The sequence below is a fragment of the Biomphalaria glabrata genome, chromosome 15, assembly GCF_947242115.1.
Source record: "Biomphalaria glabrata chromosome 15, xgBioGlab47.1, whole genome shotgun sequence".
Lineage (NCBI taxonomy): Eukaryota > Metazoa > Mollusca > Gastropoda > Planorbidae > Biomphalaria > Biomphalaria glabrata.
The window spans coordinates 12,141,145-12,168,584 of NC_074725.1; the positions used below are offsets into that span (position 1 = coordinate 12,141,145).

General features: G+C 36.4%; 2 protein-coding genes across 4 annotated transcripts in view; both read left to right on the forward strand.

The window, feature by feature from the left end:
- Positions 1-445: 445 nt before the first annotated feature.
- On the forward strand, positions 446-27,311 carry LOC106063477 (arf-GAP with Rho-GAP domain, ANK repeat and PH domain-containing protein 2-like). 3 transcript variants are annotated; one of them, XM_013221856.2, is made up of 2 exons: positions 446-750; positions 23,285-27,311. In XM_013221856.2, exon 2 carries the CDS (start codon positions 23,499-23,501, stop codon positions 26,340-26,342), a length of 2,844 nt encoding a protein of 947 aa, XP_013077310.2. In that variant the 5' UTR covers positions 446-750; positions 23,285-23,498; the 3' UTR covers positions 26,343-27,311. The 3 variants fall into 3 exon arrangements, with proteins under 3 accessions (XP_013077310.2, XP_013077311.2, XP_055868034.1); XM_013221857.2 differs by lacking the exon at positions 446-750 and adding an exon at positions 20,763-20,908; XM_056012059.1 differs by lacking the exon at positions 446-750 and adding an exon at positions 20,900-21,043.
- Positions 12,609-27,440, forward strand: part of LOC106063478 (uncharacterized) — a 31,301-nt gene continuing 16,469 nt past the window's right edge. Inside the window, exon 1 of the mRNA XM_056012068.1 lies at positions 12,609-13,107. The gene's annotated coding sequence lies outside the window, so the exon portion shown is untranslated. The remainder of the gene's footprint in view (positions 13,108-27,440) is intronic.

Consider the following 27,440-nt stretch of genomic DNA (forward strand, 5'->3'; position numbering starts at 1 on the left):
AGATTGCTGCTTTTCTTTGGCACAGACTACAAAAGAGCTCACAGCTCAGCAACAAAAAGCTGGTTAGATCGAGACCATTCGTAATAGAAGACCACAACACAGACCTGCAACGTCACAACCTGTGGGCAGTTTAGTCCAATAGCTCTATGTCATGTCGAACAGATCTGTGACTGGCTTCTTTTTTTTTTTTTTTCATCTCCCCTCTCTTATGTCTCCCCCTTTCTGCACCGTCATCTCTCTGATTGTGGCCAATACCTGTCCAGTCCACCTAGCTCTCTTGACCATCATGGTAACCTAAAATCACTTCAGCCATGACATAATTGTAAAGCCATTTCTTTATTTCTTCCGTCAGCACACTACAACTATAAACAAAGCAAGTTATATGCCTTTTAGGACAGACCACAAACCTATAGATTCACTCTATGTATTATAGCTGTTGAGGGGAATGTCAATTGAAGTCTACATACAATTCGTGTTAATAAAACAACAATGAAATTCAGTAAGCTCACTTGAAATGTTGAAGTTGAAATATATATATTTATTTAACGCAACGAGAACAAAGTCACGCTTGGGAGACGGGAATATTGCAGTCTATAAAATAGTGTGTGTATTTCATTATAGTAAGGCCTACCAACCATTACACAGATTACTTCGTGGTATGATCAACGTGTTGTCAACTTTCAATGTGTAGTGTAGTGTATATGGACGTTCGTCACCATCTCGCCGCTAGCGAATATCATACATTGGCATGTAAGTGTATTTATAGACTATTTAGAGATTTTCGAAAGGCCTGTTCTTTCACCATCTAGATCAGTTAATAGGCTACTACGTCTTTTAAGCTTATGTCTAGGCCTAAAGCTTACATTATTAAACTCACGTCTAGTAGACCAAAACATTACGTTACTAAGCTCATATCTAGTAAAGTAGCGTAGGCCTAGGTCTTAATGCTACTCGTGTTTCTGCAAATATCCAAATTATTTAATATGCGTCCCATGAATATACAATTTCAGCACATTAGCGTTCGATGTATTCAAACTATTGTTTTAATCTTTAGTCAGCTTGATTGGCTTTGATCAACCTTTCCACTAAACCCTGTTCCCCCCAACTTAAAAAAAAAAGGCTTCATTGTCTTCTTTTTTGAAGGAACATCTGTAATTTATAAGATAAGAAAGATAAGATAGTAAGAAAGGAGACACAAAAATGATGATGATTTGGACATTTTTAAAGACCTTATTCCTTTAAGTCACTCTAAAAAAAAACAACAACAGATGGACAGACATAGCCTATTTGAGGAAGCAAAGTCATGTCTAGGAAATCATCAATTAAATAAAGTTAACTAAAGTAAATTTGACTGGTAGAGGTACTGGAACTGTAATCTTGCTTATGCCTGTTAGATTCTGATGCCAGGCTATGTCAGCAAGCATTTTCATTCATTAAAATGATCGAAAACAAATTGATGTCACGAAATTAACTCTTAATATTACAAATTTGGTCAAAGCAAAGTAGCCTAAATTAAAAATTGACGATAGGAGGGGATGTAAGAAAATAAATACTTATAAAGCCTGTTTGTTTAAAAATTTTACAATTTAAAACTTCTGACAGTGTTCATAAATTATAATTACTCCCTTGGTCATACATAAATAATAAAATTATGAATGCAAACTAATTATGTTAACAAAGACAGACTTTATGCGTATTTTTTTGTCTTAAATCCCCTCCTTTACTCTGCACTAATGTGTATAACAAACCAAACATGTACAAATTATCATACTTCAAAGGACTGAAATTGCACAATTTGAAGTGATGCATCTGAATCAGAAATGAAAAAAAAATTGGCGCGTGTAACCAGAAGGTTGGCATCCCCTGCTATATGTGCATGCTTATATTATAAGAAACTGTACCTTCGATAATAGCAAAAGATAGGCCTAATTACGTCCTACGTATCTCCATGAATTAATTTAGTCATACGTGTTAATTATATATAGAGAGCGATAGAGGTAGATAGATAGATATCATAGATATTATAAGCGTGTATGTAAAGAAATAAGGGGGTAAAACTTAGCCTCTCCCTCCCCCCGAAAACAAATTGCTATGACCATGCTTTACGTTTACCTATCCCTAAATGGGCGTAGTCTGTTGAACCGTTGGGGCACCACACATGATCTGTCGACAGTCTTTCTGCATTTCTCTTTGGTTGCCTTCTATAAAAAAATATCTTTCAATGAAATGCCATGCTATGGGCCTTAAATCGACATGTTGTAGAGCTTTTGTAGTTTGACTGTCATAACGTCACATTGTGGCTTGTATTTGTTGCTAACTCAGCCTTATGGGCTAACACAACGTTATGCAAATAAAAGGGCTAGTGGTGGCGATAGTCAGTTCAGTGTGTTTGTGTGTGTGTGTGTGTGTGGTTTCCTATTAAGTATATACCAGGAATATGTAACGCAATCCACCGGAACATAAAGACACACAGACATGTATATTGGTTAATCAAATCATATATTCGTTGAATCCGATTCGTAATATATAATACATTTTTTTTTTGGTTTAAAAGACAACGCGCTTATATACAAGGGTAAATGTCCGGGTCATATGATAGGTTTGGACTCTTGGTCCTGACTAATGACTCAATGCTCCAGCTGATATGTGTCAATCTAGATATAACGATGTATTGCTTTTTTTTTTTTCATTTGGACGAAAATAGTTACTCTTTAATCTCTTTGATTTAAGAAAAATATTCATATACACCTGACAGTGTTATTGGATTGGTGGCTGAGTGGCTTAAAGGAGAAGGGGAGCACTCGAGTTCGAATCCTAATGAAATGTACTTGTTGAACGCCCAATAGAGTTTCAAAAATGTAGTTTATCAATACTTCTAAATTCTGTACAGCGGATACACCAAAAGGTTTATATGGATTTGCCTCTATGTTATGAAAATCTCTGATTTCTAGTTTTCTACTTTGAAACACAAGCCCGTATAAAGTCGAAGCGTTACTCTTCTATTATCTTGTCTTTCACTCTACTAATTAATTTTTTCCTTCACCTGTATCATTGGTGCCCAAACTACGACCTGGTGGTCATATCCAGCCCGTAAAAGTGCTGTCCGACCCCTCAAATAGCCAAAATTAGAGTAGGCTTATGTTGCCCACACCTTTTTCTTAACTTCACGGAACACTTTTGCTTATTTATTAGAGAGGTTAGTTCACGTTGTGGCCTTCTAGTTAATTGTTCCAGTAATTTGTGGAACAGCTATTCAGGTCTTGCGGAACACAGTTTGGAAGACATTGCCTTAGCCTTAGAGGAACGGTTCCATTATTCGACATTTTCGTGACACGTATAGGAAATATATATGGGTTCACTGGCCTGTATCCTGAGTATCTGTGCTGTTTTTTTTTTTTCGTCAGAGATAATTGATTTTCTGGCATTCTTACATTTTGGGTAATTATGTAAACCAGTTTGATCTTTTCTGACTCTAACATTGGTAATAATAAGGCTAAAATTTGCCTTTTCATAGATTTGGAATAATCTTTTATGTTACCATGAACTAGAGCAAGTTCCTGCCTTTGTTTCAATGCCTATTCGAGAAGTCTTCTCAAAAGTAGCTATAATATAAACACGGAAATATACTTTACAAAATAAAAAAAAGCTTATCTAGATAACAAGTACTCTTTAAGCTAAAGAAGAGGATCTAATTGAAAGCCCAGTAGATGGCAATGATAGCAGGCCTATACTCTCTAACGAGATTTCGTAGATTCGGACAAATCCGGTCACTTTGTTAATCATATGTACATCTGTTTATGGTCCATCCTAATAAGATTAGCAATCAGTCCTGATGGTCAGGGCCGGCCTCAATATTATTGTTAGAGTGCACTAGGTTTTTTTTTTAATCAATTGCGTAATTTTATTTTTTTCCACCTTTGTTTTTTAGCCAAGGGCGGCCCTGACCTAATGAAAACATTATATTTAAAAAAAAAAGTCATGTGTCTAATAGGGCCTAACTTTATCGGCTGGCAGTCATACAGTTTTGTCCAGAAATCACGTTTGAAGGATGTGCATGAATACGATTTTCAATGACTTTCGTAAGGGGAAAGCCGCTTTTGGTTTTGTGTAGTTTGTACTTTAAAAAAAATAGTTATGCATATTTTGTAGTCTACGTATTCTTACCCATTACGGACCACCAGAATAGGCAAGTGTAGCCTACAATAGTGGGTCAGCATCTCTATGGATGTCTGCAATTGTAACACTGATTGCGAATGATCCAAAACTAGAATAATTCCGTCGCAATATTACTTTTAGCAATCAATGAAAAACCATGGCTAAATATTCCTTGTATTCTGAATCTATAATTCTATATAGGCCTAGTTAGAAACAAATAATTTTTTTTATTAGCTAAGAAATTAAAACTAGACTACCTTATAAACATGCCCTAATGCCCTTACATCTGTAAGTAGTACACACTCAACTGGATTGAAATGTTCCACAAATCTCTTTGTCCACATTCTACAGGTAGAAAATCATACCTGCCATGCAATTGTCACGCTAACCATATTCATACAGCCACAAGCTTGATCTAGTGCATTGGGTGTAGATGATCGCAGGCAAAGATGCCTTAACATCTGGTGCATTTAGTATAGATGATGGCAGGAAATGACGTCTTAACATCTGGTGCATTGGGTGTAGATGATCGCAGGAAATGACGTCTTACCATCTGGTGCATTTAGTATAGATGATGTCAGGAAATGACGTCTTAACATCTCGTGCATTAAGTGTAGGTGATCGCAGGCGAAGGTGTTTTAACATCTGGTGCATTGAGTGTAGGTGATCGCAGGCGAAGATGCCTTAACATCTGGTGCATTGGGTGTAGATGATGGCAGGAAATGACGTCTTAACATCTGGTGCATTGGGTGTAGATGATGGCAGGAAATGACGTCTTAACATCTGGTGCATTGGGTGTAGATGATGGCAGGAAATGACGTCTTAACATCTGGTGCATTGGGTGTAGATGATGGCAGGAAATGACGTCTTAACATCTGGTGCATTGGCTGTAGATGATGTCAGGAAATGACGTCTTAACATCTGGTGCATTGGCTGTAGGTGATCGCAGGCGAAGATGTTTTAACATTAAAATTTTGTATGGAGGGAGGTAGGAAATGTGGTTATTGGTTGCCTGTGGTGTAGTTTACAGTTTTAGATATTACTGTTGAAAATGTTGGAACCTATTTATCTATCTGGATTGCGAATGCATGGGCAGATGCGTCGTGGGGCGTCATGCTAACACAAACTCTTTTTGAATTCTTGTTTTTCTGTTTTTCGTTATTCTTGTAAAACTAGGTCAACATATTATTAAAATGCAAATTACGAAGAATATACAAATCCATCTTAACTAAGAGCGCTGGGGCTATGCAAATAATATAACTATCACCTTTTAGAAGGCCGATTAAAACAAGTTATAATATTCTAAGTCATAGCTCTAAGCCGTTACAAATCCTTTAAGATCTTTTTATATAAAAGCTGGTAGGTAAGAGTTGGCATTCATTTGTGTATGAAGCTTTACGACCAATCTTGTTTTTTTTTTATATTTTCCGGGACAGCTGTAAAACGGAAAATGAAATTCTCAGAAAGTTTCTTCAGGATGAGAAATGTTTTGATCGGCATTAAAGTTTCCATCGAATATATTCCTTCTTTAAAAAAAAAACAGAATAAATGGGCTAATTTAACTTGAACATGCCCGTAAGCCTTTCCATGTTTTAAATTTAGACTATCTTTCGAGAACCATCATCAGTGCAACAATAACAGGATTCGGGATGAACTGGAGCCTGAACCATAGACGTACAAAATGAGAAGATGGTCGTGGTCTAGGGTGATTCTGGAGGCCCGACTGTTGACGCTGGAACTTTGGTGGCTTTAGTCCTGTCGCGATTTTGGTGTTTGTCTATATAATTAAGATATAAAACTAAACACCGGAATATAGTTAGAAACTATAACTTTAAACTGTAACTTTATTTACACACAATATAGAATCTTCCAAATAAAATGTTTACATACAGGTACATCAACTACATCATCAGTGCAACAATAACAGGATTCGGGATGAACTGGAGCGTGAACCATAGACGTACAAATGAGAAGATAACACACAATGTAATTTACCATCCGCCCTTGTAAACCGTTCCGTCACAGGTTTTCTCCCCTGATGCCGACACAAGTTTTATTTTCTACATGTTTTTTTTTTAATAAAAGTTTACATCTTTCTATTATCTTTTTAATTTACAATAATACATTTTTGTTCTCTCGCAGCACAACGACCCACATATCGGCTTCAGTCAAACTTTATCGAGGCCGAATTATATCAAAGGCAAGTGACCAGTAGCCTATATTATTTATTTTATAAATTACAATCCATCCCAGTGGCGCTACAGTCCAGTAATTTCTGTTTATTGTACTATTTCATTCTTGCACTTAGCTATCTATTATCTCTACATCATCAATGTAACGTATTTGTGGTCTGCCTTTGGGTCGCATGCTTTTTGCGTTTAAAATTTTGGCTCCTCTGTTCTCCGAAGGTTACCTGCCCAGTTTTCCGTGGCTCTTCAACACGTTAGCATATCTTTTATAAATACAGACTTTCTAAAAAACAAAAAGATAATTAGGGCCTGCACGTTTCCATGTGTTAATCCAGTAGCTCATTAGTGACTTCAACTATATTAAGTCATTGTCATTGTTGTGGCTGAATCAGGCAGTTATGATATAATTAAACTGCACAACGCAAAAATATAAAACATTTACAAACCGTCGGTATTGCACTATTTATAATGTTCGTATATGCGTTTTTCTGAGTAACTTCATTGGTTTTATTATTTTATTTGTAATTTATTATGGCTCAGATTTATGTATTTTTGTTATAAGAAAAGCGAATGCTTAATAAAAAAAAGTCATTGCCTGTCAACGTTTGGTATGTTGCTCCAGACCTGCAATATTTTGACGCATTTAAAATAAATTTTCTTGTAGTACCAGTTTCTTTTTTCTTCATTAATATTGATCTGATGTAGAACTGATTTATGTTTTTTTTCCCTTTAAAATTTCTTATATTAACTGTTTAAGGTAAACGTAGACATTTCACTTGTGGGACTCTAAGTGTTCGCAGTTGCAAATTTTAGTGACCGCACTAGGAACCGTGGCATGTTTTACATGTTTCTGATGTTGCTTCAGAATATGAAGATGATTACATCCCCCAAACCAGGACAGCGGGGGACGGAGAAGGGCAGGGTTCGAACTCGGATCCACTGAGACGACAGTCCTGGGAACATACTACACGACCTGGCAGCCATGCAGGCTTTCTGCTATGGCGTCATGTTCTTTGAAAACGTGGTAAAGTTAAATTATATATATATACTAGCCATATGTTACCCGCGGCCCGCGGGTCTTAATTTGCGTATCACTGTCGATATAGTCATTGAGAGTGTTTTGGAATTAAACGAAATAATAATGTAATAAGTAAAGCGAATGTGTGAATGAAGCTATCAAATCAAAATAGCTAATAGGCTTAAATCCATTTTTTTTTCAAATGTTTTGTAAAATGTTTTACATGTTTCGGATGTTCCTTCAGAGTTGAAGATAGTTTACTTCCTAGTCCAAACCTCCCACAGGACGATGGGGGATGGGAGCGGGCAGGATTTGAAACTTCGACAGACGATAAATCCGAACAACAATCCAGCGCGCAAACCGCACGACCAGGCAGCCTTCCAAATTAAAACATTTGCTTGTAGGCCTACATATATTTGATTAAAATTTGAGATGAATAGACTAAATTTTGTATGTTCATGTGTATAAAGTATAAAGTAGATCTTGAGGTAGACATAGATCTAAATCTACACTAATCTAGAGTTAAAAATTGGCTTTTATAGAGTTCATTCTGTGCTGCGCATGCGTGAACTTTTTTTCATGAATGAATATCTCAACACGGCTACGCAGCTTTAGCGAACAGCGAACGAATGTATTAAAAATGCTTTAGAAAAACAAATTTGAATGTTAATTTGATTAAAATATCAAATGAATGGACAATAATTAGTATGTTTATGTGTTAAAGCATAAAACTATCTTTGCGAAAAGAAGTTTTATCATCTTAGAGTTCAATAAGAGTTTTAGACCTAGGCCTAGGAATAGACTCAGTAGAGAGATGTGTTAATGTGTAACCATTTGGTAATAGTAATGTCTAATGAAAGAATGTTCGCCAGGAAATTTGTAGTCACAGATATCAGGAACTAATTTATGTAAAAAATGCTTTTGAATAATATAGTGGATTGGATTTATATGTATGTTAAACGTAGCTAATGATCCTTTCACGTTATTTCTCTTTCGCTACGAAAATAAAATTAGTTTTGAGAAAATGGGTTTACCCGAAGTCGATACATTCTTATCTATTAAAAACGAAAAGAGCGATAGCTTTGTTAAATAAATGGGATTATAAAGTGAACAATTAAACGAAATAATGTTTAGTACGCGATTCATGAATGAATATAGATCTAGGCCTTTAACTCGGCTTCGCAGCTTTCGTAAACGAATGTAGCTTTAGAAAACCAAATTTGAATGTTTATTTGATCAAAATATGAAATGAATGGACTTTAATTAATATGTTTATGTGTTAAAGTATAAAACTATCTGTGCGAAGAGAAGTTTTATCATCTTAGAGTTGAATTAGAGTTTTAGACCTAGGGATGGGATTATAAAGTAAACAATTAAACGAATTAATATTTAGTACGCGATTCATTACGGAATTGTCTAATGAAAGAATGTTCGTCAGGAAATCTGTAATCACAGATATAAGGAACTAATTAATGTAAAAAATGCTTTTAAAACACAAAATTGAAGGTTAATTTTATTATATAATGAAATCAATGGATCTTCTTTTGTCTTTTCATGTGTCAAAGTAAAAAACTATCTGCGCAAAGTGTATTTCTTAAAATTAGATCTAGGTCTAAATCCTTTCTATCTTTTCTCATGTCAACATTGTAGACATGGCCTAGATCCATAAAATACTATAGCTGTAATAGAGTCGGACAACTTTATTTTTTTTGAGGGTCTTACGTTTGTTTTAGGGCTACAATACATTCACTAAGGTCTAAGTTGGTACCCAAGGAACATTCCTGCCTAGTTTTATCAAGATTGGTCAAGCGGTTTTGATGTCTATAAGTAACATACATACATACATACATACATACATACATACATACATACATACATACATACATACATACATACATACCCCTCACATTCTACTTTATAATATAGATATGTCTATGGGTGAAATATATTTAAATAGATAGATCTAGACGTTTGCAATGTCGTACAGTTAGAAGCGTGAAATGGCCATTTGTTATATACCTCCGAGGGTACAATGTAATACAAATGTCATTATTCAAAGTTGCGACATTCAATGTCTTTTTTTATTATTTCTAAATGACTGACAAATGTTTTGGCTCGTATCCAAACATTTCACCGTTCAATATGACTTGTGGTTATAGGAGTAATTATATGTCTATGGGAGTAATAAATAGTAGTTTAGCAGTTCTATTTGTTAGGATGTGTGAATGAAATGAGTTTACTGAATGTCTGGCTTGGTAATTAGCTAAATGTTCTGATGGATTGATTTATTTTTGGGAGAGGGCTTCTGTGCTAACTTTAGGTGCTCTGCTCGAGCCGAGATTCGAACTCAAGTCCCCTTGATTGGTATCCAAGCATCCAACTTTAAATGTAAAAAAAAAACTGTGTTCAATTATACCTTAAAATTAAACTAAGAAGACTATTTGTTTCCATTAGACTCTCATTAGAGAGATGTGTGTAAACCTATATTCGTATAGCGGTTATAGCATATATTCATTTTCACTTGTCCTGTTGGAACCCTTCTCTTCCTTTTTTTCTTAAATCGGACTTAAGTTGGAAAGATGGGAGGGATATGGTAGATGAAATTACAACCGTGTCCGTATCACAATAGATCCGGGATCAAGTATTAACAGAAGAAATTAGTTCTATTATTCATTCCATGAAATTTTTTTTACTTTAATTCCTGAGCTTGTTATCTGATTATATTCAATACATAATAATAATAATAAGGGCCTATCCTGAATGGTTCGGAGGTGTGGTGAGTGGGGTGGTAAAGCGCTTGGCTACCAAACCGAGTTGTCTCTGGTTCGAATCTTGGTAAGACTTGGATTTTGAATTTCGGGATTCCTTAGGACGCCCCTGAATCCACCCAACTCTTATGGGTACATGCTATTAGTTGGGTAAATTAAAGACTTGTGGACGTTGAGCTGGCCACGTGACACCCTCCTTAACGATTGACTTAAGACATATCATCATTGGCCTCATTTAGTCGTAGAACGACTTTGGCTCATCTCGAACACTTTTTCGTGTGGCTATGGAGCCCTATATTGGAGAGACACTCCCCTTTCACATATATTGCAGGTCAAGGTGGCTTTCGCTTTGGTGGTAGAGAAGCCGGCCATTTTCCGTGTGGCACGCTTTTCTTCAAGAGCTGAGACCCATGTTTTCTCGCTGTCCGTAGCTTTCTTGGTCACCGTCTCTCTCCAACTAGTGCGGTCTAAGGCTATGTCTTCGCCCTGGTCAGTGTCAATGTTCACTGGTTTAAAATCCCATTTTATTACATCCACGTAACGGAGGTGGGGGCGACCCGCTTTTCTTGAGCCAGACGCGAATTGCCCGTAGAGAATGATTTTCAGGATGCGATTATCCTCCATCCGGCGATCATGTCCGAGCCAGTGCAGGCGGCGTTGCCCTAGGATTGTAAAGATGCTGGGAAGGCCCGTTCGCGCATATAAACTTGACAATTATCTGAACTATAGATCTCGTGGTCTGAAAGGGGAACTTTACTTGTATCCTGAATGGTTAAGTCATTACTGCCTGGTTTAATAGACAACGTTAATGGTGATAGTTTACACAATGCGGATCTGCTTATTCCATATTGATAAATGAGCAAAGAAACATAATGCATAACTTAAGAGTTATAGAGATCACGTGACACTATTTGGTCCGCCTTCAATAAGGAAGAAAGATTTCCATTACATACAAGTCTTAATCATTCACGTTTCTTGGATCCATAAGTGGAAGAAAATTGTAAGGAAACGCCTTCAAAACGAGTAGGCGTCAAAGCAAAGGCGGAGAAGGGAAACCAGGAAAGAGGAAGCTTTGTATAACATCGCTTTTCAATAGGTCATTGCGTTTGGAGATTTACTCGAAATATCAGTTGATAACGGTATATAAGTTGATATAGGCTTTGAAAAAATTATCAGAATTTCGTCAGGGTCAGCCACTTGTAAGTTTGTTTGTTTGGTTTTTTTTGGTTTTCTTTTTTTTTTTTTTTTTTTGGAAAAAAGGGGGGGGGGATCGAATACATTTTTGTTCGCATTTTTACCGACAATACTATAAATCTTGGCAACACTGTCGTGGTTAAGAAGTGTGATGCAGACAAGTGGTGAAACTTTTAGATTTAGATTTAGGTTTTCTGAGTTGTTATTGTTTTGTTTTATGTGTTTCGCACGTTCCTTCAGACACTCCAGCACGGACGTCTGGGAATGGCAGCGAACTCGAGACTGTCATGACGACAGTCGAAGTGCCTACCACATTACCAGGCAATCATCCTATTTTCGTCTTTTTAATATCCCGAATAATTAGTCAATGGCTCTGTGGATCTGATAGGACTGGTGGCGAGTATCGTTTCTGCGTTGACTTCGTATTTAGTAAATAGTTTGTCTTCTGTACTACAGAAATTAATTTTATAAGATTGCCTCCTGGCCGCCATATTGACTCATTAACTTGACTAGTAGTACCACGTGAGTACCACGTCATATGCGTATCTCATTATACGTTAGAACAATGCAACCTATAGATCGGTGTTATATTTAAAACCAGATCGTGAAAACACAAAAAGATGCATACGTGTAGTTATTCAGCTTGAACCAGGATCTGATATTTGAGTATCTTTTCCTTTTTCACGATCTGGTTTTAAATTTAACATCGATCTACGGGTTGCATATATATTTATATATGGAGAATGCTCTTAGGAAGGCCGACATTGTGTTGCCATTTAAGTTTACTGTTAGGACAGAAAAGAATATTTGGGTCACACTAGTGACTGGTGACTCGTTAAGGAATGGGACAGAGCAATACCAACAGTCTACCACACATAAACAATGCAGGCGTAACGTGTTTAATAAATCTATTCGGGTTACCAGACGTCCCGTCAAAAGGAAGATATGTTCTCGTTTTGTTTAGGTCGTGTCCTCCATTGAAAATGTCTAGGCAGAGTTCAAGTCTCGAGACCAAAACGCACCGAGCAAACAATAGTGGCACGAGACCAAAGTGAATTGTGTAGGCTATTGTATCAGGGAGATCAGAGCGTCGATTTGTTCGGCAATCACGGAAAACGTTATTGTTTTAAACTACTTGACCTTAGGTCTCAGTGTCACGTGATGAAATAAGCAGCTCAAATTTAGAAACATTTTTTTTTTACTTCCCTCTCTATAACTATCACTTATACCCTCCCCCCCCCAAAAAAAAAAAAAAAAGTATTTTTAGCATCCTGGATAGCGACGTTTGGCCCGACATATAAGTAAAATGAAAACTTCAGGCGTCAAATAGTTTAGTTGGCTGTTTTGTTTCTTAGTGTTATTGAAAAGTAACTGGTGTGCTGATGGCTATTTGCGCCTTGCTAATCTAGTGTTACGTAGGCCCAATACAAACATGGTGGTCATTGGGGACTAATACCAATGTGTGTGTGCTGTATGCCAGCACAAGGAACGTTGATTTGGACACAATATAGTGGCCTATCCGTGACCTAGAAGCTTGTCCAGTGACACTGCGGACAATACACGTGGCCTAGAGGTTTACTTGAATCACGTCATTTCAAGGCCTATGAATAGGTCTAACCAATGGCCTGCTGACCTATGTCCAGCAGAGACGTGTTTGCATGTAGACATAAAGGGTTTAATGTGAGAGATTAGCCCAAGGATTAACTCCATATTTCTGTGCAGGGAAGTGAAAGTTTGAAAACCCGTGTTTCAATATCATCAAGTGGCTTTCACTCTTTCAGTTGTAAGTCAATTAATATATCTAGATATCAATTTATACTTCAATTTGTTAGATTTATATGTTTTTATGTATTTAGGTTAAAAGTTTTTTTTTAGCAAGATGAATTTGTTTATGCATAGAAACCAACTTGGCTTCTATTACTGGGGAATGATAATAGAGAGGTAAGGAACACTCGGAATCGTGAATGGGTTTATTCTGGTTAAATCTACCAAACGAGAGTTGCTGTTTTTTTTTTTTTCTTGATTTAGAAATTCCCCTCTCATGAAGATAACACTCAATATCCCCACCTGTGCAAATAGGAGACAGAACGTCACAAAAGATTACCCTATTTATTATTTTATAGCAAGTTCATTGCGCTCTGTTAAGTTCAATCTCTTTTATGGGCTTGTGAACACGAACGTTATTGTTTAGGCCTTCTCACTTTCCTCTTTCTCTGCGAATTCCAATCAAATGACGTATCCTCTGCAACAGTTGGGGTTAGTTTTCACAAGGTGCTTCTTATCCATCCTAATTTTTGCGTGTTAAAGTCTTGGGCCATAGTTTGCTGCTTGTATCTCTCCCACAAAGTGGTATATCTTTTCGGGCTTCTCAATATCCGTCGTAAGAGGAGCGGTGGCTGAGCGGTAAAGCGATTGGCTTCCGTACCGGGGTCCGGGGTTCGAATCCTGGCGAAGACTGGGATTTTTAAACTCGGAATCTTCGGGCGCCTCTGAGTCCACTCAGCTCTAATGAGAACCTGACATTAGTTGTGGAAAAGTAAAGACGGTTGGTCGTTGTGCTGGCCACATATGACACCCTCGTTAACCGTAGGCCATAGAAAACAGATGACGCTTACATCATCTGCCCAATATACCACAAAGTCTGAAAGTGAAACTGTACCTTTTTTTTAATATCCGTCGTAGGAAATTGTTGGCGTAGGTCTTGAGTTTTTGCATACTTGTTAATGTGACTCTCCATGTCTTGGTATAGAAGAACCGGCGTAACGTTTGTATTACACAGTTAATTAATGGTTCAGATTTTGTTCTGTAAAGACATTTTTTTAAGCGCTACACTGTTTGGTTTAAGACCACAGTTGGTGTGTTGGAGTAAGACAATGCTGTCTACTCTCACCAACTTTTTACAATATCTTCCTTAAATGGATAATGGAAGATGCTCTCGACGGCTATAAAGGTACTGTAAGCATTGGAAGAAGAAGAATTATTAACTAACGCTTTGCTGATGACATAGATGGCCTAGACAAGACTTCCACAGAATATAGTAATCAAATCTCAATGCAGAAAAACTAAAATTATGACTAATAGCCAACAGGGCTTTAAAAGGGGCATCATCACTGAAAGTGAAAAGCTGACAAAGCTGGACGGCCCTGCCATTGAAAGAGGTTCTATCCAAGGCAAAAGACAGTGAGGAATGGAGAAAGACGCTGACAAATCTTAGTGTGGTGCCCCAACGGTCCAACAGACTAAGGAGTATAGGTAAAGGTGAAAACACTGTTTAAAGAGTGGTGAAAGTGAACCCAGCTTTACCGTGTACCGTCAATAGTTCCAGTCTTTGAAATGACTAATTATGGAAAACACTGCAGTTTTAAATACCCATTTAGCCCTACCCCCCTTTCTTTATTTCTATTCACTAGCTGTCACCTTATGAAATGGTGAATGTAATAACGTTTGTTTGTTTTTTAATTTTGTTTTAAATTATTGATAGATCTATGTTGTAAATTACTTTAAAGGACCATGGAATCCATAACAAAGGAAAGCAGCTATTTTAGTAAATCATGGTTCCGTGTTGTATATAGAAAGACCGGATTGCTTTTTTTCTCTCTCTCTAGCAAGTGACTGTTATAATCACATTAGAGGTGGTTGAGTTCACGAGATATTATAATATTTCAAATTAAAATACCAGCCACCATCGGAATTTGAATTTCAGAATCAAAATCCTTGGTCTAGAAGTCTTGATAACTCTATATAATTTGTACATCATGTCCCAAAACTATTTTTTAGGCCAAAAAATAAAAAACACTATATTTTTTTTATATAACTTAATTCAATTGAGTCTTTTTATCAAGTCAATTCGTTCGTTTGGATTGAATATACCATTATAATTTACTTACAAGTAAAGGCTAAACAATATTAATTTCTAATAATGAATTATGTTCTGCTGGTCTGACTTCTGTACACTAACCCTCACTATTGTGTTTATTTCCTCAAGTTCGAAATGTTGAGACTTTTATAATAACCATGATGTGTGTCATAACTGAATTTACAATGGCTTTTGTGAGACACCTTGTGGTCATTCGGTGCCTTACCAAACTGACCAATGGCTAATTGACACAATTTGTCCTAATGTGTAGGCTGTGTATGTATGGGATTTAACGAAGAGAGAACACACTCGGGTATGCAGCCATAGGCATATCTGTCTAAATAATGACCCATGTACGCCTATCTATCTAAATAATGGTACAGTAAAACAGGGTGGTGACCCTTTTATCTCCCATACATCACGGAGAACATTGGCTAAACTTTGCCGATACCGTACGTTTAAGAAGAAAGAGGAAAGAGTTTTGGCTTTTTTTTTTTTTTGTTTCGCCACAGTAAACTCAAATTCTCTACAGGTAAAGAACGTTTCAGAAGATAAGAAAGACACATAATGGTCTCATCATCTTGTCTTGTGTTTTAGGGGAGAAGGAAAGAACAAGAACAAAACTAAATTTCATACATAACATTAATGATATTCGTACTGGCTTTGCAGAACGATCCGAATCTTTAACACAATCCTTTAGTCCATCCTTCTATATGGCTGTGAGACATGGGGAGTCACAAAAACAAATATGTAAAGACTCGAGACTTTTGCCAATAGTTACCTACGCCGGACACTAGGAGTCAGATGGCCCGAAACTATATCTACTGCAAACCTGTGGAGAAAAAAAAGACAAGACACCGATGGCGCAAGGCGCAAGACATTTTTATATCGTACAGACCTACCTACTCGTGTAGGTCCTAGTTAAATCATTGGTGTGGATCTTAGGCTACTATATATTCGTTAAAAAAATTAATCTAGTTTGACGTGCAAAAAATAGAGCAGATCGAGGGAGAAGATAATAGTGATTTCATGGCAAAAGCATTTCCATGCACCGAAAACAGTATTGAAACTAATTCAAATAGATAAGTTGTACTTGTTTTAAATGCACTGCCTCCAAAATAGATATACACCACTGCAGAGCGAACGAAAGATACGACGTGTTGTGAACTTGGCCACCCCAGATCTTCCGAGCAATAGTATCACCGCTGTATAAGTACTGAATTCCCCCGCCACCACACCCACCTTTTTTTTTTCCAACCCTATATCTGGTAGCCTAAATTGTGTTTTTATGGCGTTCTATAGTGGCGGCTGCGGTAGTATTTTCCTAGAATATTTAATGGCATACCATTCACTTTATAACATGGTTTCTATTTACAAAGCAGACGTGACCTACATTATTCTATCTGCTCAGGGGCGAAAATACAAAAAAAAAAAAAAAAAAAAAAAACAATAGGGGCGCCAATGCCTAATAAGAAACAAAAAAGATTGAAAAACTTCGAATTATACAATAAAAATGGGAATGTGCTTTTTGTAGATTATATAATAAGAGGGAGGGAGGAGGAGTTTTTATTACTAGTCTCTTTCCCTTTCTTGTCACAATCCATGGTTTCCGAATGACACTTCAACATGATGTTAACATTTCCTTAGATATATGGTCCGTGTTTCCACGCTTACTCACTTCCTCATGATATAGAAACTTGAAGGCTGGAAGTATACAAGACCATGATGAGTAATTCACTTTAAAGACCTGGTACTTCAGAACACTACGAGTATACTATGAGCCACTTTAGATGTTACTACAAATAAACTCATTTCAACAAAAAAAAATTAAAGATTGTTATATCGAAGGACATCATTTTTTGTATGCTAGTTTGATCATGGTGTGTACTGTCTCATGTGTGCTTCCATTATTTGTGTACTCTTTTCTCTTTTCTCTCTGTGTTAAATTTGTTTTATCCATGTACATCATCAACATTTTACCTTTAATTTTCTTGAGTATGCCAGTCCATCTTTTTAAACGTCATTTTCTAATGCAGCCATTGAGTCTTCTGCGCGGTGCACAATGTTGGGAGTCCATTCTTTAAATAGTGCGCGTGATGAATCTGTCCACTGCATTTATTTCCCTGTCCATTTATCTTAATGCTTGGAACCGAGTAGGCTCTCCCTGGTGCAGGCTAATACAAGACTTCAGTCTATTTTTGTGTTAGTTTGTTTGTAATGAGACCGAACTCTGAACATGCTTTTGAAAAATTGCTGACGACGCACTGCAGATCATTTTTGGAGCAGGCCATTTAAAAAACAAATTGCTATGAAATATTTTATTTTGATTAAGTGACGACTTTAGTCTAACAACAGGACGTGTTTGTCTTTATTTGAACAAAGCTTGTATCAACTCTGTCTAGTAAATAGTGTGTACTCGTTATTGCTTCCACAACCAATCTCGGATCAAGTTGAAACTTAGCACAATTATTCACTGGTGAACACAATACATGAATCATTTAAAAAAAAAAAAGCCAGTTAGTCAATTAATTACTGGTAATTGATGATACCAACAAGGGAAATTAACCCTCCAGTATTCACAAGCTAAATTTTTGGGCTTTTGTCTCCTTATATAATTATTCTTGTTATTCTCCCACACCTATTCTCCGATCAAGTTGAAACTAAACAATTATTTATTTTACCTAACAAGACATGAATCAATTTAAAGAATTAACACATTAGTCTACCAGTTATTGGTAATTAATTAATTTGGTTGATATCGAAAAAAAGATAACTTCTACATTATTGAGCGATATAGTTGTAAAAGTTAATGTCTTCTCCTTAGATAAGCTTTGTTGTTGTTGTTTTTTTTAAAGATATTTTGTATTTAGCTTGTTTCTAATATTCACATGCGAGTTTTTCCCATGACTTTTTGTTAACCCAAAAGTATGGTTTATTCCTTATACTAAAAATTTCTACTAGATCTATATAGATATAGTAATATATTCTGTTAAAAACGAAGAACGCTGTAGTTGTCAATTTTCCACACGTTCATCGTGCTAAAGAAACATTTAGAAAAAGAAAAAAAAAACTTGCCGTTTTAACATAACATTACAACGGATATAACAGGCTGCCGTGAAGTTGGTTATCTTTATATTTGTTTTCTAAATTTCCCGTTTTCATATAAGAAGCCGATCCTTTTTGTTTATCACACTTGCAATATCAATAACTATTATCGTATAGTTATGTGTGGCTAAATATATCTCGTATGTACTTCCCCATAACAGGATGTAAAATTGAACAATTCTATGAAGTAGATTCTAGTTATTGCCTTAGGGAAGCAAGCCTTTTGTTTGTTGGTTTTACATAAGAAAAACCGAAAGGTGAAGAGTTTTCTCGAGCAAAGGCGTTAACAAGTTGGGAGTACAAATGTGCGGAAAAAAAAAACAATTTTGACTTTGGAGTGCTTGTTAATTTATTATTATTTTTTTTAGGTCAGTCAATTCTTACATTGATATAACTATATAACTATTTTTTAAAAAAGCTTTTCCACACTTCTTTTATTCAGTAATAGCTGGATGTATCCAGATACATCAAAAAGCTACCTAATTTATTTTTTTTCGCCATTTTTTTTATTGGTCAGTCAATTCCAAAACTTCCTTCCACCTCCATGTCTACCACAAAACCCTCCTGCTTTTCTCTCTCCATTTGAGACTCTCCTAAAGGGAGCGTCAAACGTTAGCTTTACATAGAGTGTGAGCAACTCAGCAGCTCTCATTTAACAGTCAATCTACATTTATCTACACTAGTTTATAGTCAATCAATCTAATATAATCTACACTAGTTTATAGTCAATCAATCTAATATAATCTACACTAGTTTATAGTCAATCAATCTAACATAATGTACACTAGTTTATAGTCAATCAATCTAATATAATCTACACTAGTTTATAGTCAATCAATCTAATATAATCTACACTAGTTTATAGTCAATCAATCTACATTAATCTACACTAGATTATAGTCAATCAATCTAATATAATCTACACTAGATTATAGTCAATCAATCTAATATAATGTACACTAGTTTATAGTCAATCAATCTAATATAATCTACACTAGTTTATAGTCAATCAATCTAATATAATCTACACTAGATTATAGTCAATCAATCTACATTAATCTACACTAGATTATAGTCAATCAATCTAATATAATCTACACTAGATTATAGTCAATCAATCTAATATAATCTACACTAGTTTATAGTCAATCAATCTAATATAATCTACACTAGTTTATAGTCAATCAATCTAATATAATCTACACTAGTTTATAGTCAATCAATCTACATTAAACTACACTAGATTATAGTCAATCAATCTAATATAATCTACACTAGATTATAGTCAATCAATCTAATATAATCTACACTAGATTATAGTCAATCAATCTAATATAATCTACACTAGTTTATAGTCAATCAATCTAATATAATCTACACTAGATTATAGTCAATCAATCTAATATAATCTACACTAGTTTATAGTCAATCAATCTAATATAATCTACACTAGTTTATAGTCAATCAATCTAATATAATCTACACTAGTTTATAGTCAATCAATCTACATTAATCTACACTAGATTATAGTCAATCAATCTAATATAATCTACACTAGTTTATAGTCAATCAATCTAATATAATCTACACTAGTTTATAGTCAATCAATCTACATTAATCTACACTAGATTATAGTCAATCAATCTAATATAATCTACGCTAGTTTATAGTCAATCAATCTACATTAATCTACACTAAATTATAGTCAATCAATCTACATTAATCTAAACTAGATTAAAGTCAATCAATCTACATTAATCTACACTAGATTATGGTCAGCATGGGCGTAGCCGGAGGGGGAGTTGGTTGGGGTTCAAACCCCAAGTGTCGACATGCAATTTGTGCTTTCAAATTGAATTCTGAAGGTAATGCACACATTGTAAGATGAATTTCCTTATGGATAATAAAGAATATTAATATTATATGAAAGATTTCTGATTAACGCATTGATAAACTAGCCTTAATTTTTAAGATGTATAAATTATAAAAAAAAAGTTTAAGAACCGTTGTCTCGTCCACTTTTTTCGTACACAGGGTGACGATCGAGCGTATACGTTATATTTAGAAGATTTAGAAGGAAGCTCTTCAACTATTATTTTTGGTACACCACTTTTGATGATATTAAAGAAAGAGCTGTCAAGCTGCAATTATCGCCGCTTTTATTTTCTTATAAAAAACATGCTGCCTCATTAACTGTCTAGTTTAGCTAGGAAGAAAGACTACACAGCAGGTGATTGAGTCGATCCGCCTGTTATCTCCCCCCTTTATTGGTAATTTCATCGACTTAGAAATCAATTGTTAATGCTTTTAATTCATAAATTGTTGTTTATTATGTTGTAAGCTAAATTTCTAGTTACCCGTCCTTCTTAGACGTTATATATGCAGGTTACGCCTCTGATAGTAACAAGTATTTTTAATCTAAAGTTCACAACATCGCAAAAAACAAATGTTCACTGGAAGAATGACCTTTTGAAAGATTCGGAAAACAGAAGTATCGCTTTCCTTCTGGATCTAGCAGAAGTAAATTGTTTGTGAAAAGCTTCACGCATATAATAGATAAGCTGTCATGAGATGGCTGCACTGACACGCATATTCTTACAATATGATAAAGTTGGATTTTTCGGTAGCGTGTGTGTTGTTGTTTTTTTGTTGTTGTGTGTGTTGCATTTGAAGAAATTGTGTATTAATTATTTTTGCTGTCTATAAAAATTAATAGATATTGTAAAACTTGTGATTATTTTGATGCTGTTTTTTCAAAGTAATTAAAAGCGGTGATTCTATAACATAGAATACAATGCACGAGTTTCAGATCTTAATCTCACATCAACAATAAATCTAGATCCACTTTTGCTAAAGTAAAGTAAAGTTCCCCTTTAAGACCTTGTGGTCTATAGGCTAATGATGTAAAGGCCATATATTTCCGAGGCCTACGGTTTAAGAGGGTGTCATGTGGCACAACGACCAACCGCCTTTACTTTTCCCCAACTAATGTTAGGTACCCGTTAGAGCTGGGTGGACTCAGAGGCGCCCAAAGATCCCAAAATTAAAAATCCCAGTCTTCACCATTCGAACCCGGGACCCCTGGTTCGAAAGCCAAGCGCTTTACCGCTAAGCCACCGCACTTCCCACTTTTGCTTATGTGGTTGGTTATTCCTTACAGACAAAGTGTGTGTGCGTATTCCTAAGGTTTGGAGCACATACCTTTATATATCTGGTAATTGAACATCAAAAATAAGTGTAGCCTATTCTCGTCTCAAAACTATTATTTTGCAATTTTTAGATACATAATCTAGAAAGCTCTAAATTCTAGGTAATCAATCTATTTAAATGTACATAAGGTGATTAAAATCAACAGATAGAATTATTTCGATCTAGGATTTTTCAAACAATGGAAACTAACAGGAAATGGCTTTGTTTCATATATTAGCGTGAATATATAGTTCTGTGATTAATAGCCCATTCTATAGATAATCCGAGAAATGATTTTGATTATTTCTAACCCTTGAAAACTAAAGATCATTACTTTATAAGACAGAAAAGATTGATTGGGGCGACTTCCCTTAGAGCTTGAAAAAAGAGTTACGTAAAATTATATATATATATATATATATATGGCTCCTTTTGTCTCGAAAGGCAATGGATGCGCCCAAGTGAGTCACTGGTTTTGGCTTAATCTTGAGACGGGGCAGAATCTGGTGTGGCTAATCAAGCCAATTCTAGAACGGCAGACTTTGCCACAATTCGTACATGTGTATGCCTCTGATTTAGGGCTAGCAGACAGGGCAGCTTTCTTTTTTTCCCTCTTGATTAAAGCCGCTTCAATTCTTTTGTTCTCAGCAAGGGTTGTCCCAGCACGCACAGTCTGTCTCCATGCACTCCGGTCTTTGGCTATGTTTTCCCACATACTTTCACTGATGCCTGAGGCTCTCATGTCTCGCTTGCAGACATCTCTATATGTTAGTCTTGGGCGGCCCTTGGGTCTGACTCCTTCCACAAGCTCAGCATATAAGATATCTTTCGGGATTCTACCAACTGGCATGCGGGTGACATGTCCGAGCCAGCGTAATCTTCTTTGTGTCAGGAGAGCATACATGCTGTTCATATTGGCCAATCTCAAAACTTCCTGATTGGAGACATGGTCCCTCCAAGAGATGCCCATTATGCGTCTCAGGCAGCGCAAGTGGAAACTATTCAATCTGTGCTCTTGGTACATGTATGTTGACCAGCTTTCACTGCCATAAAGGAGAGTGCTCATAACACAGGCGTTGTAGACTAGGATTTTGGTTGCTGTGGTCAATTTACCATTTTCCCAGACGCGCTTGGAGAGTTTTGCCAATGCTGTGGTAGCTTTTCCTATCCTTTTTGTCAGCTCGATGTCTAAGTCTAGGTTACTGACAATTGTTGAACCCAAGTAGGTAAATTCCTGCACCACTGAAAGGGTGTGGTTCCCAATTTGTATTATAGGTATTTATTTATATATATAAAAGTTTATGATGTATATATAGATCTGTGGTTAGGAGTTACTTATCTTCTTAAACTTAGTATAGATCTAGATCTAATCCTTCTGTGGCCAACTTATTTTCTGGGTGGTCATCTGTTACCACCTCTTTGGATAATATTGCAATGCAGTAAGCTCAGTGTCGTAGCTAGGGTGGGGGAAAGGGGAAGAATTTGAAAATCCCCCCCCCGGGCCCCCACTAGAAGGGGTCCCCAAATGAGTGTTTTTTACATTAAATATTACGCAAAATGCAGGGGCCCCCAAAGAGGTCAAGGCCCCTCGAAAATGATGGAAAATTCCTAGCTACGCCCCTGAATAGGCTATAGGCCTATTGTACTTTTACTGACGTCCATTGTTGTTTAATCTCCAGACTTAGGTTTTCTATTTTTTCCCTATTGTTTATGTTGTTGAAAATAGCGCTATATAAAAACTATTTTTTTTTATTAATAACATTAGTATATGCCGTTATTATTAATTTTGTTTTGTTTCCATTTGTTTCAGATCATGATTTTAAAGCAGCTTGGACAGAGATGAACTGAAGAAAAAAAAAACTTTTTAATGACGCTCAAAAATTAGCTTACCTCTCAAATTGCAGACTTAAAACATATAGTCATAAGAATCTATTTGCATTACTTCATAGAGAATGCATGACCAGGAATGCCTTAACAAATTGGGATAACTATATATAAATAAGACAAAGACACCTGTCTGCTTTATGCTGTCCAATAGCTTAGAAATGTGTACACTGGAGAAAGTTGTGGTCGGCTCAGAGAAGCTTTCAGTTTGCCCTCAACCTCCTCCTCGCTTCAAGAAAATTGCCCGCCTGTCTCAACTAACATTGGACCAAGATAAAACCCGAGATACAAAAGTTAACGAGCTACCTTACTTGGAGGAACTCGGGAATGATACAAAGCAAAGAGCGATTGAAAATGCTCCAAATCCCAACACTTCTGACAGTTCTAAACAAATATCTAACGATATAAACCAACAAAAAAATCCAAAGCCTGTAGCTAAACCAAGAACCAAATATAGAACGGCACAGGACCAAAAAACTGTAACAGAATCAGAACCATTTGAGCACACAGACACAATTCCTCCGGAACCCGAAGATAATGCATTCCAGAACACTTATAGCACATTTGAAGGTTTCCTTGGTGAATCCCAAAGCGCGCCAAAACATTTCGAAAACGACGCTTGTGATAAGAGGAGCTGCAGTGATAGTCAAAGCTCAAATGAGTCGGTTTTCGATGGCGACTTATCAGAATTTGATCCCTTGAAAAGAACAACATTGTACTTCGACCTGCTTAAGATTATCAACCCAAACAATCAAATACCTTGCAGCGACGGTGATTCTATCGGGCAGTCCTTTCCATGTCTTGACCCTTGGCCGTACAGTGACATTCAGAGAATTTCAGATTCAGGAGCTTTGACATTTCCAGATAATTTTAGTCCATTTGATTCGGATTTTTCTACTAACACAGACCCTTTTGAAAATACGCATTTTTCTTCTGAGTGTCAGACGTTCAACACATCTATAAGTGAGACCAGTGTGTCATCGCCCAGCGAAAAAGGAAGCACATCCTCAGAAACTCCAATTTCATATCAAAACGACGAGAGCGATGATATTGAAAGCGGAACAAAGGTTCTACAAAGACGAAACGGTGTGATAAAATCAGCAAAGAATTCAGACAGCCATTCTTGTTTTTCTAAAATCCCCCAAAGAAGTGGCTATTTGTTGAAGCAAGGTGGACAAAACTCAAACAGGGGTTGGAGAAAGCGCTGGGTTGTCTTCAACGGTACCAGCCTGCGCTATTTCATGGAGTCGTCTTCCCCTGTTTCCATCCGTATCATTCCAATAAAATGTATGGAGAAAGTTGAGGTGGACATTAAACCGACTGACCGTGACAGCTTTAGGTTTAAGCTCTACACGAACATTAAAAAACGCGTTTTTCTCTTCTCCTCTGAGAAGAGCGACAACTGTATTCAGTGGGCTCTTTCCCTAGGTGCAGCCATCACACAGTACCAAAAGTACGGTTGGTTTCAAAACGATTTGGGAAAACCAGACCAAGAAGGCTTTATCCGCATCAATTCTAAAAAATATTACACCACGATCATGGACCAGAAGCTAACCTTCTATGACTCTATTGAAGACTATGGATATGGCTCTCCCTCTCATGAGATTGAACTAAACTTGGCGTCCATCAAAAAAGTCGTGGACGAGAAAAAGTTTAAGCTCAAACTGTCCACTAACAAAACATTTTTTGACCTCATGTTCGAGGACCAAGAGGACTTGCAACGGTGGACTACTGCCCTTGATACGGCCATCCATAAAAGCCTTTCCGATGACACTGTGCTGAAAAAGGTTCAGGAAAACGAAAGCAACAGCCGATGTGCTGACTGTAGCTCCGAAACAGCTTACTGGGCATCCGTCATACTCGGCATTGTCTTGTGTGACAACTGTGCAGGGATACATCGCACTTTCAATCTTAAACAGTCCAAGATAAGGTCGTTAAGAATGGATGTCAATGTTTGGACACCTTCCCTAATTGATTTAATGATTCAAATAGGCAATGCAAATGCTAACGCTTTTTGGGAGTACAGTCTACCATCTGGCAGAAAGATCCAACCTTCGAGTACCATTGATGAAAGGAAAATATTTTTGACAGAAAAATACATAACGAAGAAGTTTTGCGAACCATTTGATTCAGGAGTTTCCGAAGAGAAACTCGCTTCGGACCTACTAACACTCTCCAAATCTGCAGATGTTATAGGTGTTATGAAGCTCTTGTTTAGCAACGACAACCTTCCACAGGAGCACATCTCTGCCGCTTATGAAACCGCCAAAGAAAATGGAAAAGGTTTAGTCGCCGAGTTTTTATTTCAGAACGGAGGAGACAGGCAACATCTGGATAACAGCTACAACGAAAAGCTTGAGGAGATCAAACTAACTGGCTTCCTTAAGAAAACTGGTCCCCAAGGTCGACCATTAAAAAGATGGTGCGTTCTCAACCACGGCGCTCTAATGTATTACACGAATGAAAAGGGTTCAAAGTGCAAAGGTCTGATCCAAAGAAATGATATTTTATTGGTAAGGGTCAAAGATGCTCACGGTCTTCAATTTGAGATTAGCACGAAGATGAAAGACAATCGGGTGTTCACGTTCACCTCGGAGAGAAAAGAAGACGTGCTGAGATGGGTCCAGGTGCTGACCAAGACTTTAATAGCCACTAGCGCATGGGACAAAGTGGACACAAATGACATTCTCGTTTCTGGGCTGGGGCAAACACAAGAAGCCTCAGGCGAGGAGTGGCTTGACAGCTTTCTGGTATTGTCCAAGAGCTCTCTGCTCCGCATCAGGCCGAATCAGGAAATTGATGCATTATCTTTAAGCAAAGTGCATAACATCAGCTGCGTTGCCGGCATACAGAACCAAGACAAGTACGTAGCAATCAGTACCTCAGAGAAAACGTTTCACATCAAGGCGAAATTGCAAAGAGACACCGAAAAGCTGTCGGAAGTGTTGAGTACCTTGTGCCGAAATCACCCAATCGACTCGTGACTAAATTGCATGTTCAGTAGTCTTTATTGTAGTCAAATGGTAACTGGTACCATATCATACCAAAGGAAAACAATTAGAAAATAAAGTAATGGACAGAAAAAAAAAAGGCAAAACTAAAGATAATGATGTACACTGCTCCATTCAGTCTTTCTAGATAATTGATTGTCTTGGCATGTGTCTGTTTCTTAATATTAATTTGAGTGAAAAAAATCCTTCTACCCCTATTAAACGTGCAATATGATATAGTAAGTTCGTATACAAGAAATGATATTATCCGTAAATTTATACACATTTTCATGAAAAGGAATGTATTGAAAATATTGCTTATTTTATGAAGCGATTTCTCTATGTATTATAGATAATAAATGACTTTACAGTGACAAGGTAAATAGCGAGAAGGTGGTTTGCTATAGCATGTAATATATTGTTTGTGTTATTTGTTTGTTAAGCAGTTTCCAGCAAGATACGTTCATATATCGCCTAGCTCTTTTTTTTTTCTAAACATCTTAAAAAAAAAAACAGACTAAAAAGTTGAAATCTTGTTATATACCCGTAGAATCTACATGGAATATCAACCGCATATTTGTGATTAATCGTAAAGTGATTTTTTAAATATTTTTTAGACATCCCTTTTTATGATTTATTTTCAATGCATTTACCAATTTACAAACCCAGAACCGGCAGTTTGGTGTTTTATAAGCATTATTAATAGATATGAGTTGCACTTTGAAAGGAAAAAAATATTTGCTTTGATCTTCATTATTATCTTTTGAATATTAAAAAAAGAAGTGATTATACTCAACGCAATGAGTCCTCCGATGTGCAATCTTTGAAGTGACATGATTTATTTGCACTAAAAGATTTTGTGTGGGTTACTATTTTGCGACAATTTATTATTTGCCATTATATACATTTGTATCAATGTGTATAGATGTAGATACTGATTAAAATAAACATTTTCTTCATTTATCTTCAATATTTTGTTTTGACAAAAAAAAAAAAAGAGAAAGCAAATTTAAATTTTATTTTAAACAAGATTTTGTAAAGCATATCTTAAAGGAAACATTGCGCATTGTGTGCAGCCTGCGACTTGATTGC

Coding starts and splice junctions, on each gene's coding strand:
- LOC106063477 (XM_013221856.2), top strand. CDS start 23,499: ATGCTGTCCAATAGCTTAGAAATGTGTACACTGGAGAAAGTTGTGGTC.